The 17,080-nt window shown below is 36.4% G+C and overlaps 2 protein-coding genes across 2 annotated transcripts in view; one reads left to right on the forward strand and one right to left on the reverse strand.

The window, feature by feature from the left end:
- LOC134744939 (mucin-5AC-like) overlaps positions 1 to 17,080 on the forward strand; it is a 403,822-nt gene that overhangs the window by 99,718 nt on the left and 287,024 nt on the right. The window lies entirely within an intron of this gene.
- LOC134744539 (prominin-1-A) overlaps positions 1 to 17,080 on the reverse strand; it is a 43,184-nt gene that overhangs the window by 19,242 nt on the left and 6,862 nt on the right. Inside the window, exons 4-11 of the mRNA XM_063678359.1 lie at positions 5,415 to 5,602; positions 4,217 to 4,312; positions 3,696 to 3,898; positions 2,934 to 3,069; positions 2,227 to 2,397; positions 1,873 to 1,972; positions 1,582 to 1,663; positions 700 to 863 (exon numbers count right to left, since the gene is read on the reverse strand). Of these exons, the coding sequence (XP_063534429.1) occupies positions 700 to 863; positions 1,582 to 1,663; positions 1,873 to 1,972; positions 2,227 to 2,397; positions 2,934 to 3,069; positions 3,696 to 3,898; positions 4,217 to 4,312; positions 5,415 to 5,602 (1,140 nt within the window). The remainder of the gene's footprint in view (positions 1 to 699; positions 864 to 1,581; positions 1,664 to 1,872; positions 1,973 to 2,226; positions 2,398 to 2,933; positions 3,070 to 3,695; positions 3,899 to 4,216; positions 4,313 to 5,414; positions 5,603 to 17,080) is intronic.

A 17,080-nucleotide genomic window follows, 5' to 3' on the forward strand; every position in this document is an offset into this window, starting at 1 on the left:
ACATAGTTGCGTAATGAGAATTATGACTTAAAATAATGAAACAAAGCTAAATTTGGTATTTTTTTATTAAATATCAAACCATTTATTTAATAATAATTAATATCGAACGAACCATTATTATGAGCGTTTTCCGTTTTGTTATCTGTCAAAAGCTACTCAAACACGCTCCAAGGTCAAATTACTTTCCCCACTAGTGAATAAAATGCGTTTTTACTTTCGTATTGATTGTGACTATGACAAGGTACGAAATGGGTCGGAAATTGAATTATTTGACTGTTCCTCACTAATTTACCTACGAGTTAACAGCCTTTACCTAAAATGCCGTTCACCCTCAGACAATATGTACGCAAGCCTAAAGGTGCCTAAAGATGATTTATTTTCAGGTTAACAAAGGTCGACATGTACTCACGCTTAGACTATTGCATACCTGGGATATTTTCCCTCTAGGGCTAAAATCTGGCTAAACAATATTGAATTAACTAGTTACAACAGTTATCGCTGTCCGTTACTGCCGTTTGGGACCTCATTTTACGATTGACGATTGACGTTAATTATAATCGTTAATCTGTCACTCATTTTATCAACAGCGGAGTCGTTGATGCTGTATAGGATAGCTTTTATTTGTTTAGTAGATAAAAATGTGTTTGATGGGAATGCCATTAAAGAGTTCAAAAGATAACAACAACACAACATACTTACCTAAGGACATCCTTGACGGACACATCAATAGTAATATTCTCGAGATCCGAGAACAACGCATCGAAAATCCCTTTTTTGTCAGTAAGCAAGGGCGAGGGTCGGTCTAAGAGTGCTGATAAAGTTTGGTATTGCGGCGTGTCCCAAAGAGCGCGACACACAAAAACCTGGAAATTAGTCATACCTAATTTATACGCAGGTTCATGAAAATCATGGATAAGTAATCTAAACTTCGTAAATGGATATACCTACATAGAGTACATAGTATATAAATTATATTATAATAAAAATAATATAGTCCCTACAGGAATGGTCTTTCATTTTTACAAGCTTTTACTTAACTTGCATTATGTTGTATGTACCTAAATATTGTACCTATGTAATTAATATTGAATAGTTGATTAATACCAGTAAATGTTTAGTATTATATCTTAGCATACCTAAAACTGTTGATTAAAACAAAACGCCATTGATATGAGGAATAACGAAACGCAAGTGTCAAGAAGGACTGAATGCATATGTTTGTACGGGTCCTATTTTGCAGGTTTTTGACCCACGCTATTTAAGATGTAAATACTCTGCACTAATATTACCATACTAATCGTAATCGCATAGGATTTTCCTAATGCCACCCCAAACGAAACATACTATCCGTTCCATACTGCCGTTTGCGTCAATATGATTTAAAACGTAGCTTTCATGGATACAACAATGAACTTTGTTATGATAACGCATAAATTGAATTGAATTAAATTGATTGATTGATTGTGAAAATTCAAGCAATACATTGAAACATTTATTTTTATGAGTATGTACACCTAAACCCCTCAAATAAAGGAAATCCTAAAAACACAAGCTCGCCCTTATACGCAACGCGGGTCTTACCTCAGCATGTCCCGCAATAACAAAAATGGCGGATATCACGCCCCATAAAATAAGGGACACGGCGCACATCCAGACAGCCGATCTGAAACATTCATCACAACTCTGAAAAAAGGTAAGTTGTCGCACAACCTAGGTAATAAAAGTGGTTTGCTCGTAGGTATTTACATAATTACATTTTATAACTTATTTGCTTAATGATTTTCCTATATAAGATTTTCATATTAACTGAATTCTCTACGTAATAGTGGTCAAATTGAGATTGGATGAAAAGTATTATCACTAAAAACTTACATTTGTAAAGTTCGTTTAGCAAGCTCCTTACTGTTGCCGCAACCGCACATCAGAGCGAGTAGCACAAGCATCATCACGAAGCCTACGGCCACCACGCACGCTAAAATGTAAAAAGAGATGATTGCTATTTTTTATTTTTAGGTGTCAGTTTTTTTCCAAGCAAAGACCGTCGCAGATATACTTTGTACTTTAGTAATTCTATTTACTTGACTGTTTTTATTTCATAAATACTTTTATGATGCATCCATAATGTGTTGCTTAAAACTCGTGACAGCATTCGTCAAATGGCCGTTCTTTAATATTTTTTATTTGGCATGTACCCTTTAAATTTGAATTTTGTAATACCATGCTCACCCAACAAAATAGTCCATCTCCAGAACTCGTACTGTTGCATCCTGACAAGCGCGGAATCAAACTGCCTCACGACGCTGTGGAGCCCCGCCGTTAGATGGCGGACCATGTCGCTTAGTATCCGTACGGCGCTTTGCAATTTCTGTCTCTTTGCTTCAATGTCGCGAAGAATTGCTGAAACTTATTTACTCGTAATGCATGTTAAATTTATTTTATTTTAATACTCTTATCTAGATATTAATTAATATAGTGAATATATATACACATATACTTACAGATATATAAATATATATATATATATATATACCGGTGCATGTGCTCAGGGTAACTAATAAAATTAGTCCTACTAGGCTTGTTCTAGCAGGTGCTTATGAAGTAAGCGTTTGAAGGTTATCTTGCTTGGGGCTTGTCTTATCGTCAGAGGGAGCGCATTCCAGAGACGTACAGCCTGGACAGCGAAGTGATTCTACTAGTTTAAAATAGGTACTTATTATTTTTGTTGACTCGTAGAAAAAGTATTGTATACAATAGTTATAAGCTTGTCAATCTCGTACCCAATAAGGCGACTCGGCAAGCTTCGTGGCCGTAACACAGTACTCGACTGAAAAGCTCTCCATTATATCACGATTGTATAAAATACTATTGGTTACAGACCTACATAAAGAAATAGTACTATCCCCTCTTCGCCAGATAGGTTATCAAAATCTAACCTTCCCTGACTTGCGTCGTCTGCGTGGATATGGCATGTGGCAGCGTCCTGAACTCCTGCCGGGCGTTTGATATGGCACGGGTCAGATTCTCCACTCCTAAAGTGCGCAGGTCGAGAAGCTGTTGCTCACGGAGTATCTGAAATACAGAGAAACAGCGACTAATCACTCAGTACAAACATTGTTTGCAAAAAACTGTCCACGTGTTAAACTGACAGTTATCCCTTCTCCATAAATATACCCCGCTCCTAGTTTTGAATATTACTCAATACACAATTTTCCACTATTAAAAACAGTTTTGATTGGTCAATATAAGTTTTGATTATATAAATTAAAATTAGTTATACCTATACCTCAAACCTCTTGCGACAAAGTTTACAATATCTAACAGGCATACCTAACTATTTGAATCTTCTTGCATACACATTAAAATGTTAAAAGATTTTTTAGGATAGATAAATAAATAAATAAATATTTGGGGACATCTTACAGAGATCAACCTAGCCCCAAACTAAGCAAAGCTTGTACTATGGGTGCTAGTGCATGGCGAAAATACACATACCTATATAGATAAATACATACTATATACTTACATAGAAAACACCCATGACTTAGGAAGAAATATTTGTGTTCATCACACAAATAAATGGCCTTACCAGGATTCGAACCCAGGACCATCGGCTTCACAGACAGGGTCACTACCCACTAGGCCAGTCCAGTCGTCAATTTAAGTAAATTTTAATAACTTAATAAAAAAATACAAACCAAGTCGAACTTTAGTTGTATCTCCAACGAATTCATGTTAATAGTATCACAGAGCGGAGCGTCTTTAGAAGTGCAGTGCTTCTTCAGGATATCTAGCTGTTTGGTTAAGTCCCGTATTCGGTCTGATGCGGTGGAAGCCAGCGCTCCAGCCCTAATGCTAACGTCGCGGAGAGATGCAATTTTCGTAGCGATATCTTCGCTTTCTGAAAAATTCGGTTTTCATATGTCCATAATTTTTGGTATTTCAGAAACTTATAGACAAATCTTTCAAAATGCTTTTGTTTATTTCCGTACTAGGGGCCGTTATTTTTGTAAGCAGAATCACAAATCACCAGCGGACAAAGCGAAAGGATAAATAAAATAAGAACGTGGTTAGTGATAAAATAATCAAATCAACTAGCGTAAAGCATATCGTCTCATAGACACTTCAAATCGACCGCTAAATCCGAAAAAAGAAATCAGACATTGATTTCTTTCAACCCTGTTCAACAGCACACTTTAAAGATCAAAGCGAACTCAACCTGAGATGATATCAGCCAACGAATCGAACACCAAGTCGATGCCGCTCTCAGACGCGATGGCTTGTTGAACCGGCTCCCCGAGGAGAGGGCCCACGTCTGAAATTAATGAATCCAGTTACGAATAAACTTGTTGATGTTTACGCTCCCATTCCCGATTTTTATTGGTTAACGCTATCCGACCAATTTAGAATTGGTTTGTAAAAAATCATTACGAGAAAATTCGGAGGTGAGGAATGAGGTTTAGATTACCAAAATTTAAATCGAAGTGTCAAATCACTGTATAAAATCCATTATTCATATGGGGCGCAAGAATTGTGGTTGTCAATATTTCGATATTTTTCAAGTAAGTAAAGTCGCTATGTCAACAAACTTACTTTTCAAGACCTGTCCATAAACATGGACTATTTAGGTAGGTAGGTACGATATCCTTAGGCGGCACCAGTGTGGCGTAGCTCGTGCGCAGATGTGGCCAGCCAAGTCGCAATGAATGAAGCAACAATTATTTTTTTATATACAAGGAACAAATACCTATACTGTCTTATTAAGAAGGAGGAAAAAGTGGCGAGCGAGAGGCATGAGGGATACTTTTGTCACTTTCTAAATGTTGCCATTTAGGAAAAGTAAATCTTCTTTGGTAGTTAATAAATTATTTACTTTGCTCGTGGTTCAACTATAGAATCCTTTCGCTTGCTCGTGTTTCAATTCTACACTCGCGGGTAAAATACAACTTTGCACCCTTGTATAACAAATAACTATACTTGGTCACTTACAGAAAGTCAGAAGTCCAAACTGAATGTCTGCCAACGCGCAATGGAGTGCAGCATTTTAGGTGTTAAAAGACCAACCGCGTCCGGAACACTACGCTGCGCTCCAAAACCCGCATTGCTGACGTTGGCAAAAAAACCGCCAGACCAAGTCTATCGCATGCATCTGGATAGTTGGGCTACATAGCCACCAAATGGATGCCGGTAGAAGCGTGGGCGGGGTAGGCCAAGGAGGAGATGGAGAGACGACTTTGACACCTTCCTTTACAACTGGCCGGAGGAAGCACAACATCGGGAGTTATGGAGAACCAGAGGAGAGGCCTTTGCCCAGCAGTGGGACACTCAAATGTTTCTTGCAGGCGAAGCGCAGTCTTCTTAAGTCTATGGTCAGCGCACGCAGTTTTTTACTAGTGTAACTACCATCTAATACTTACTTCTCAAATCCTGTCTATAAGCATGGACTACGATATCCATAGGTGGAACCAGAGTGTCGTGTAGCTCGCGCGCGGACGCCGCCAGCCAAGTCGCTAAGTCCGCGCACGCGCAGCTTACTATGTTTCGGCTGTCGGTAGCAGCGCCAGCAGCCTGCTCGTTGCTCAGCGCCATGCCTGACATGAATACGCTGGAAATGAAAACAATTAGTTGTACTAAATTATAATATACTTATGCAGGTATTTTACTTACGTACCTTTAGAAAGTAAGCCTACCTATTTTAAGGAAACTAAATATTTGGAAAACAATTGTCATAAAAGCTTGATAATTAATAATAATTGGAGATAATTTGTTAAGTATTATAACTTTTATAATAATTATTATATTATACAGATTTAATTTTAATTCTTTACATTTCACAGCATAACAGTATGACCAAGCACTGTGAAACCAATATACAATTTTATACACAGATTATAATACACATGTCAAAAATTAACATAACACAGAAGAAGGGGTCATTCAGATTGGTTTCTGCAACAATACTGAATATAACAAAATTAAATATATTAATAACGTGTCACTCACGTATTATATTAAATAATATATCTGTGTCTCACGGAAATTTTGTTATAACAAAATTGTCTCAATGGATTTATATATCAATTACTTCTTCAGCACATTCAGCAGATTGTCTGTTTTTGTTGCATGCTCATATTTATTTTACATAATTCAACATTTTTCCTTGCTTTGATCTGGTAGTATTCACCAGATCTATTCAAACACAGGCGGTCGGTTCGGTACTGGGTAAATAATTTACACCGGTTTTTTTAATGGATTCTCTTTAGCTAACGTTGCTTTTAAAAAACAACAAATACTAGAAAATGTAATTGATATAGTCAAACCAAGAAAAGTCTAAGGAGATTTTGAGAGCACACGCAGTGTAGGTTATTTTAAGCGTCAAACTTCTATGAAATGATGACGTATAAATAACACTGGCACTGCATGTGTTGCTGTCAACATATCTGCAGACTTTTCTTGGTTTGACTATATCTGCTTTTATGATTTAACGGGAAAATTATATATTTATTGTTCATTTCTTTTTTATTGCGAATATATTATGTATCTCGAAAATAGTAAATGCACGGCGTAAGCACAACATTGCAAGCGTAAATTTATAATATCATAGTATTAAAAGCGCTGGTGGCCTAGCGGTAAGAGCGTGCGACTTTCAATCCGGAGGTCGCGGGTTCAAACCCCGGCTCGTACCAATGAGTTTTTCGGAACTTATGTACGAAATATCATTTGATATTTACCAGTCGCTTTTCGGTGAAGGAAGGCCTGGGGAACTAGGCCTTGTTAGGATCAGGGTTGAAAGGTCAGATGGCAGTCGCTTTCGTAAAAACTAGTGCCTACGTCGATTCTTAGGATTAGTTGTCAAGCGGACCCCAGGCTCCCAGGAGCCGTGGTAAAATGCCGGGATAACGCGAGGAAGAAGAAGAGATAGTATTAAAAAATAAACCCAGGGAACTTGCTTGAGGTGTAAATTTTACAGTTTTTACACTGTAAAAACTCTATAGGTAAGCCAGTACCTATAGAGTTTTGAGTTAGACAATTTAGTAACATGCAACCAATATTCGACACATGGCTAACTACAAAGTAGGTATAATAAATTCAGTCAATCGACCAAATATCGCAAAGAAACGTAAAACTTACTCATATCAACAAGATTAGGTATATTTATCGGGTGCTTGTTTAAAGCTGAATTTTACCACAGAATGATGACTGAAACTGAACTTATCTTCGAATATTATGACCCCCTCGTAATATTCGAAGATAAGTTAGTAAAGCCACAGAATAAATAATAGTACTACCGTACAGAAAGGACACTTCCTATAAAACCGAAGTTTGACAGCGATTCAGGATCGAATCAAGCGATTCAGGGGCTATCCCTATCTAATGTATGGCACTATCCCTTTCGGCTATTTAGGGTTGTCAAAATTCAAGTCATTAAGTATCTTATCTGTGGTCGTGCACGCAAAAGGACGACAAGTGGTGCTAATCTTAATAATTGCTCGAAGCAATACTGAGCCGAACGGAGCCGAGAATGCTCGAAAGGAGGAATGTCTCCCATTGGTGTCTCCCCATTTAATTCACTAACTGTTCTGCCGTGTCAGACGTATCTCTGCTATCTCAAAAAACATAGTTTTGAGTAAATCGACTTTAAAGTTTTTGGTGAGCGTGAAAACTAATAAACTCATATATTTCGTGAGTTTATTGAGTTAAGTCATTTTTAATATGTGTTTTGTGTTTCAATAGACGTGAAGAATAATATTTCTTTACTTTTTTTTTGTAAAAGTACATAGTTTTTGAAATAAACGCATAAACATAGTTTGGCGTAACCACTGTTTCATACATTTGGTGGTTGCGCGTAACTATGTTAACTTAAAGTTAGACGAGTTCGTTGTATGAGCGCTCATACTATTTCGCGTGGCCACGGCTCGCGGGCTTATTGCGGTTTTCGTTTATCTAAAGTTAGAAGACTACATTGTATCAACTTCTAGTAAAACGTGTAACCAGGGCATGGGGAATATTGAGGTGGTCACGCGTAGTTCTTTTATCTTAAGTTGTAAGAGTTCGTTGTATTAGTGCTCCTAGTAAAACGCGTAACCAGACTACACAAGATAATCCATTTTATATTGTGCTAACTCACATTACATACAAGGAGCCCGATTTCCATCAGTCCTTACATCATTGGTTATAAAGTAGATCAATCGTATGGTGGAAAGAGCCTTATGTTTAATAGCGTTTGTATGTATTGCATGTATGTATGTATGTATGTATGTATGTCTGTATGTATGTATGTATGTGTGTGTGTTTGTTTGTATGTACTTTATTAAATATTTAATCCCAGTAAGTGTAAAAGGCGGAATTAATGGCAGAAGGTCAGTTACTTCAAAATTTTTAACCGCCTTAAAAAAAAGGTTCTCAGTTTGACCCGTATGTTTGTCCGAGATTATCTCGCGTTTGGCTGAACCGAGTTTGATGCGGTATTCAGAAAAATGTTTGTTACATTTTGGAGAAGGTTTTAGTATACATAGATCTAAGCTGATGCTGAACCCTGGCTGTACCTAGTGGAACTCAGGTTTGGTGCAACATAGGCACACGCTGTTTTGGTCATCCAACACGTCTTAATGAGTAGTTGGGGGAGCAGTACCCAAGATAAAGCTGATGCTGAACCCTGGCTGTAACTAGTGGAACTCAGGTTTGGTGCAACGTAGACAAACGCTGTTTTGGTCATCCGACACGCCTTGATGAGCACTTGGGAGAGCAGTACCCAAGATAGAGCTGATGCTGAACCCCGGCTGTACCTAGTGGAACTCAGGTTTGGTGTAACATAGGCACACGCGGTTTTGGTCATCCAACACGTCTTAATGAGCACTTGGGAGAGCAGTACCCAAGATAAAGCTGATACCATAGAGTAACTTATACTAGAGCGGTACTGTCATAGTAAATTTTGTAACCCCAGTAAATTCACTGCCATCTGTCGACACACTTTAAAACTAAAAATTAAGATTTATAAAAATACGATAAATGTATTTAAATATAGATAAATGATTTTTTTTAAATGCATTAATTATTTTTATGATTTTGACCCATGTTCTTTCACTGATATGCGTTAAAATTGTTAAATAACAAACGAAACAGTCAACGCCATCTATACGACAGTGGGCCAAAACTAATGGCGCCCTCTGAACAAGAATCAAATTTTCTTGATTTTCGAGGCACGTTTTTTCTTTAGACTGTAAACATCTATTACGGAGTTATATCTATCTTTGCTGATACTGAACCCTGGTAGTACCTAGTGGAACTCAGGTTTGGTGCAACGTAGGCAAACGCTGTTTTGGTCATCCGACACGCCTTGATGAGCACTTGGGAGAGCAGTACCCAAGATAGAGCTGATGATGAACCCCGGCTGTACCTAGTGGAACTCAGGTTTTGGTTCAGGTTTGGTGTAAATTTTTTGTGGGTATTAGAAGATATATAGTAAAAATATTAAGGTCAGTTACTCCAAAAATTTTATTCTGAATCAGAATCGTTTCTATGTATTTCAAAATAAGACACTCCAGCGATCCAAATATATGTTTAAACTAATATTTTGCCTCTACTGACACTGTTTGAAACTTTTTCTTGCTTTTAGTAATAAAAATGAAAAGAAGAGTAAAAAAATATGTTTTATAAATTATGTTCATAACTTTACTTACTTTTTATGCATTTATTAGTTATCTTCTACAGAAGAAAGAAACTACTACAGAAGTATGTAACAAGATACTCGTGCATTACGTATATTATATTGTCAGTTATTTCAATTAATTTTGTGTTTGTCATTTTTTATTTACGTTAAGATGTTTGTAAGTAGGTACCTGTCGGGGCTTCTAACCTCCGTGGCGACCTGACATAGACCGACTGACTGACTGGCTGACTGACATACATATTTGGAATATTGGAACATTTGGAACGACCGACATTTAAATTCAAAATTAGACATGACAATCACAAGACCAGTTGACGACTAGTTCATGACAGACAGCGGACGACGATAAACAGTTCAGTACCTATGTAGGTTATCTTAAGATTTAAAAAAAAAACGAAATAGTTTAGTTTTTCACAGGGTTTTCAGCAATGATTACAAAGTGAGATTAGCTAAGATAATTAGTCGCACAACCTTTGTTTTCTACCACATTTCTATCACTACACTTGTTACGAATGTGTAGTCTACACATTCGTAACAAGGCTTTACTTCGTAAAAAACTCATTTCAAAGACTAATTTATCATATTTTGAACAAACAACATAAAAAAACACCGGAACGCTAACTTAACCGGGTCAATATTACGTACGTAATGAAATGTAAATGTGACGTTTTCAATCAAAAGGTACCACATTGTCGCTTACCATAAGGACGAAAATTGCTTGTATCTTTATACAAAAAACCTGTCAGAATGTCCTTATGATAAGCGACAATGTGGTACCTTTTGTTTGAAAACGACACAAATAAACAAATACACGTGGCAAGGAGCGACGAGCCCCGCCTCACCGCGAGCCGCCTATCGCCGTACTACCTGCGTGTGGTTACGCGAAACTATGATAACTCGAGATAGTAGATATCCAGTTTGCCGTAAAAAAACTGCGAAGAGTTACGCATAATTATTCTAACTTGAGTTAGAAGAGATACGCATAACTCAATGTCCAAAAATTCGAAAACGTCTATCTTAAAACATGAAATATCTCAGTAACTAAAGACATTTTTTGAAATTTTGTTTAAGTATTATATAAAGCATAGTGTCTAGTTTCATTTTGCACTGGTTAGGCGTATCTCTGCTATCTAAAGATAGCAGAGATACGTCTGACACGGCAGTGTTCGCCCAAGATACAGGCTATGCCTAGTTTGGGGACCTCTGTTCATACTGTTATAAATGTACCGCTGTATGCGCGCAACCTGGACCTCATGTATATATACTTCATCTGCAAATTCCCATCTTTGTGTGTGCAAAATAAATATATATTTCATTTTTAATTTTTTTTATTTTTTTTTTTCATTTTTAGGGTTCCGTACCTTAAAAGGAAAAAACGGAGCCCTTATAGGATCACTCGTGCGTCTGTCCGTCTGTCACAGCCTATTTTCTTCGAAACTACTGGACCAATTAAGTTGAAATTTGGTTTACATATGTATAAGTTTGTGACCCAAAGACGGGCATGTAACGTAAACAAATTAATTTTAAACATGGGGGCCACTTTTGGTGGGTAAATGAGAACATTAAAAAATAAAGTTTTTCAAACTATATTGTGTTACATATCAAATGAAAGAGCTCATTGTGAGAATCTCAAATATATTTTTTTATAATTTTAGGATAAACAGTTTAGAAGTTATTCAAGAAAATATGCAAAAAATGAGCATTCCCCCCCTTTATCTCCGAAACTACTGGGTCTAAAATTTTGAAAAAATTACACAAAATAGATCTTTATCACACACATCACACAGATCACAGGAAAACCTATTAGAAAAGTGTAGTCAAGCGTAAGTCGGACTTAATTACTCAGTTTTTGATCCGACCCCTGGGTTTTTTTAAAGACATTTCACGCACGTTTCACATAAAAAATACATTGTTTAAATTGTGTAATATACGGAACCCTTGGAACGCGAGTCCGACTCGCACTTGGCCGGTTTTTTCATTGGTAAAGCCAGGAACCGTGCGCACCTTGTGATGGACGATATTACCGTCGCGCGGGTTTTTACCTTCTATCTCGATTACTCTGAAAATATAGTTCTGCTTAAAATTTTACTGGTCAGATCCCTTGGCTATGTCACTAGCTATTTTACACTAAAGTAATACAGCTACGATTGCATTCTCATATCTCTCATACTAAAATTATACTGCTGCTGAAATTAAATAAATGAAAATTATGTCTAAGTTCTTTCTATCGAGGCAACTTTAACCTTCTGAGCTTTTCGTCGTCGTTTTAGTTTGCCCTTGCAAGCCTAGTTTTCGTGTGATTTTTTCATAGCATTTGCCCTTGTTGATAGGAAGTTTTGGGACACTTATTCTTCTATTAGGATCGAAAGAGCTTACTTAAAAATAACATAAAAATACCCATTCTAAAAAAATTGTGGTGTACAACTTTAAACAGAATGGCCCAAACATTTTTTTATACGTATACTGTACCTAAATACAATTGAGAAAATATCTAATATAATGATCTTGACTTTACTTAAAAATAATGTTTAAATGACAAATTGACTATGCGTTACCGCTAAAAGGGATGTTGTATGGAACTGTTTTTATTTTATATTAATTATTACAATTACAAAAAAAAAAACATTAATTTTAAATAAAAAATCGAGTTTAATTAATATAGTGTTTAAATTTCGCGCCTAAACGCTCCAAGATGTCACGTGATCTTGATGACGTCACGATGTGATAAATAAACAAACTGCTGTCAAACTGTCGGTCACAGCGTGGATCAAAAGCTGTAGTATCTAATTTATCTCTCTTTCTAATAGATATTGCGTACATATATAGGTATAAGCTAAATAAAATAATGAATAACAAGTTTTACAAGGTGAAGCCTATGTGTAAAAGAACAACAATCAAGACACTAGAAAAAAAATTACAATAAAACAAATATTTGTTAGGTACGAGTACATGAGTAGGTATTACCAAAAATAGATATAACTCCGTAATAGATAGATACAGTCTAAGGAAAAAACGTGCCTCGAAAATCAAGAAAATTTGATTCTCGTTCAGAGGGCGCTACTAGTTTTGGCCTACAGTCGAATAGATGGCGTTGACGGTTTCGTTTGTTATTTAACAATTTTAACACATATCAGTGAAAGAACATGGGTCAAAATCATAAAAATAATTAATGCAAATAAAAAAAATCATTTATCTATATTTAAATACATTCTATCGTATTTTTATAAATCTTAATTTTTAGTTTTTAAGTGTGTCGACAGATGGCAGTGAATTTACTGGGGTTACAAAATTTACTGTACCGCTCTAGCATAAGTTACTCTATGGTATTACACTTACGTATACGAATTTTGCCTTGAACTTGAATGATATTGTTAATTCAGCACTATGTATATAACGTTAAGTGATGAAATACATTGCAAAAATTAATCACAATAACAGATTTCATACAAAAACACTTACGGTTACAATTTAAGATGAATTATTTTGATACAACTAAATTTTGAGTGCAAATAGCGGGATCCGGTTTAACTTTTAAAATTTTAATTTTTTCGGTTTCCGCCAACGTGGCAATAATAGTTTCATTCAGTCAAAAAATTAAAAAGATTTATAGTGAAATATCGTAATAACAAAAAACATAATATACACTTTATATCGTGTAATAATATGTTTTGTACGTAATAAAACTAATGGCGAAATAAAAAATACATATAGTTTTTGAACATCCCAACTCTTTGGTTGTCTAGGTGGGAGAGGTCACACCGTGACGTAACGCGCTCCTTATTTCTAATTAATTTGTTACGCTTTTGTTCCCTGCTATGATAAAAAACATAACATGTTATATATTCGCGATTCATGTCAGCATCCCTATCAGGAATACCGAGCCTCCATAATTTGCCTCTATAGACTTCGTGGGCATTGATTCCCTTCTTCGTGGGCAGTCAACGCCCACAAAGTCTATACTAGGGCAAATAGAAAAGTAAAGTCTAAGAAGTATATAAAATCTAGGTTGCTAGAACCCACAGTTTTTTTAGGTACCAGGACCGTAAACATTGTATTTGACGATGTACTACGTACTTTCCTCTAATTTTACTTTGCAATTAGCTTTTTGTACAACATTCAGGCCGTATTGGACTTTAATATTCCGATATAACTTTTTCATTGCAGATTGGTGTTTGATGGGTCTTGCGAATATTTTAAATTATGTAAGCGCAAAAAATAAAAAAGAAATATTCAGTTTTAGCTGCACGCCGGTGAGTATGATTTATTAACCTCTTGGGGTTCAATGTCCTAATTCTGGTACAAATTAACTCCAATGAAATTTGAATCATTACTAAATGGAACAGAGTTGCTTTTGGTTTGTTTCGTTTGATTTTAAAACAAAACATAATCAACTCTATTTTATAATACCATTAATTCAAATTTGCCTGGCAATTTTTCTTGTATGGTGGGTGGTTTATGTGGAAATGATATTTCCACATAAACCACCATAAAGTTCGAGCGACCGTTAAAACCTCTAACGGCGTACCATACAAGAAAAATTGTCAGGCAAATTTGAATTAATGGTATTATAAAATAGAGTTGATTATGTTTTGTTTAAAATTCAAACGAAACAAAGCAAAAGCAAAGTTCTGTTCATTTAGTAATGATTCAAATTTCATTGGAGTTAATTTGTACCAGTATTAGGACATTGAACCCCAAGAGGTAAATCATACTCACCGGCGTGCAGCTAAAACTGAACATATTATGTGCCTGAGGGTAGGTCCTCAGGTCGGTAGGCCGCGAACCACGTTCGACGTGTTGCCTCTCTGTCGCACTTGTAATTTCATACGTAAGTGTGACAGGGAGGCAACACGTCGAACTTGGTTCGCGGTAGGCCCTCAGATAATAACAATCCAGCTTTACTTGGATAAAAACATTCGGTAGTCAAACAACCTTTGCGCAACTAAGAACACATTGTGTTCAAAATAGTCGATAATAATAAAATTAGAAAGTTTCTTTCCTGATATCAACGTTTCCGATGTCACCCTCTGGTCTATACTTATGACAGTCTTTTCCGAATTAGTTAAGTAGGTACCTACTGTTGCGAATGCAACTTATTATTGTATAACATAATTATTCCTTATCTTATGTAGCAGCCGTCCGGCTCGGCTAGTATTCGGAGGCTTTTCTAAAGCACCAATTCCCAGCACTCCACATTATTTTGTATCGCGGCCAATGGGGTTGGCCGGTCGAAGTATTTAAATTAGCAGATGGCGCCAACATAGCTTGCTCTGTCAATCCCTAGAATAGTGTAATTTTTTTGTTTTTTTTTAATGGAACTTTACGGCCTGGATGCTTTAAGCCAAATTTCATAGAAAAAGGGGCAAGCTATTGATGGCGCCATCTATGCAAACCTTTGACAGTTGCCAACCCCATTGAGGCACCTAAATTTAAACCACCTTTTGTACCGATCAAATATTGAAAATCACTCTTTTATCAGCCTCCAACAACAACAAAATGCAACACACCACTTCTGCATTTAACTGTTTTGACAAGAACCTTTGTAAACCAGAACCTATTGAAGAATATATCAGTTTACTGCAAATCAAAGCTTTTATTTGATTCGTCGTGATCCTGACCTGCACGGCGGCTACAGGTACTGTTAATTAACTTTTCTGTATATGTACTTACAAAACAGCTAGCCTAACTAAGACGATAACTTTGTTAATGAGGAAATCAAATTCTGGTGTCATCTCAAAGTGCTCTTTAACTTTTAACGGAGGTGCATTCATATTTTAAATATATAATATTAATTTGATTTTAATATCAGTCCACCCCTCGTACCAAAATGTAAAGTTCGAGCGAAATGCGCTGAGAGCAACATCAAATTAGTATCACATTTTTTAAATATCTGAATTTCTTCCTAGAGAAAATTGGTAACTGTGTCGGCACTTCATTTAACTTTTCTCAGCTTTACATTTCAGCCGTTTAATAGTAAAAACTCGTATTTAATTTATACCAGCTTCATAAAAGGATATTTTATTTCATGCCCCATAAAGTTGCTTTTAATACAAACTTTGTAGTTTGTTGCGACGTTGAGAAAATGGGCGGTTAAGTGAGATAACGCAAACGAGGCGAGTATTTCATTGAGGCCATTTCTCAAAAAATTGGCACCGCCAGGTTAAATTTGTTTTTCAAAAATTTCACATTTATTATTGGGATCGTTAAAATGCAACCTAAGCTACCTATTAGAAAATGTGGAAGGGAAGCAATTCCTTTGATTCGTTTAGAAGATATAGGCGTTTGAAATTCGGGTGAATGACATCAATGACGGGTGGAACATACTTTGTCCCCAGGTTATTGATAGTAGAAGCAGGTTATCGAGAAATAAGTACAAATTCCAATGTGATTTAACCTGTGTCCGTTGCCGTTGACCTGCGGGCTTAGCACGGTAACATTTTTATCGCCTATCACTATGCCTGTCACGTTCTTTCAAGTATGTAAGTGCGAAAGTGACAGGCATAGTGACAGATGATAAAAATGCAACCATGCTAACACCGCTGGTAACTTGTCATCATTCACCTGAAATGAGCGTCATTCACCTGTCCATCACATCATTTTCAATGCCTTCTAAATTAATATAATAAATCATAATATTCATGGGAATCATGTAGGAGGATGATGATGAACATTCAACAAAAAAAAACCCGGTTTGAATCCGGCCTCCGTCGCTGGAGGCCTTAGTCTCTTTTTTAAATAGACTTATCTACGACATTTGTGTAAAAATATCCAGGGAAGAAAATGGGGTCTACGTTTATATTTATGGAGACACAGTCGACTAACGTTTTAACAAAAATAATCACTGTTTGCGTAGGTATATGTATCGTGGATTTTAAACAGTTATCGTTTGCCTGTCATATGGCGAGTGAATGACGCTTCGTTCACCTGCCATTGCATCATTCACCTGACTTTATTGGACAGGTTAACGAGACGTAAGACAAAACTACACATTTTTAGGGTTCCGTACCCAAAGGTTAAAAACGGGACCCTATTACTAAGACTCCGCTGTCCGTCTGTCCGTCTGTCTGTCTGTCTGTCACCAGGCTATATCTCATGAACCGTGATAGCTAGATAGTTGAAATTTTCACAGGTGATGTATTTCTGTTGCCGCTATAACAACAAATACTAAAAACAGAATAATATAAATATTTAAATGGGGCTCCCATACAACAAACGTGATTTTTTTTGCTGTTTTTTTTCGTAATGGTACGGAACCCTTCGTGCGCGAGTCCGACTCGCACTTGGCCGGTTTTTTATAATATACAGCTTTAACAGACCGGATAGGTTTTATTCCTAAATTAACACACAAAAGCGATCCTACAATCCTGAACTAACTACACGTTTCTGTTTGACCCAATGGTTAACTGGTAGAGA

Source organism: Cydia strobilella, chromosome 10 (assembly GCF_947568885.1).
Source record: "Cydia strobilella chromosome 10, ilCydStro3.1, whole genome shotgun sequence".
In the NCBI taxonomy this organism is placed as follows: Eukaryota; Metazoa; Arthropoda; class Insecta; order Lepidoptera; family Tortricidae; genus Cydia; species Cydia strobilella.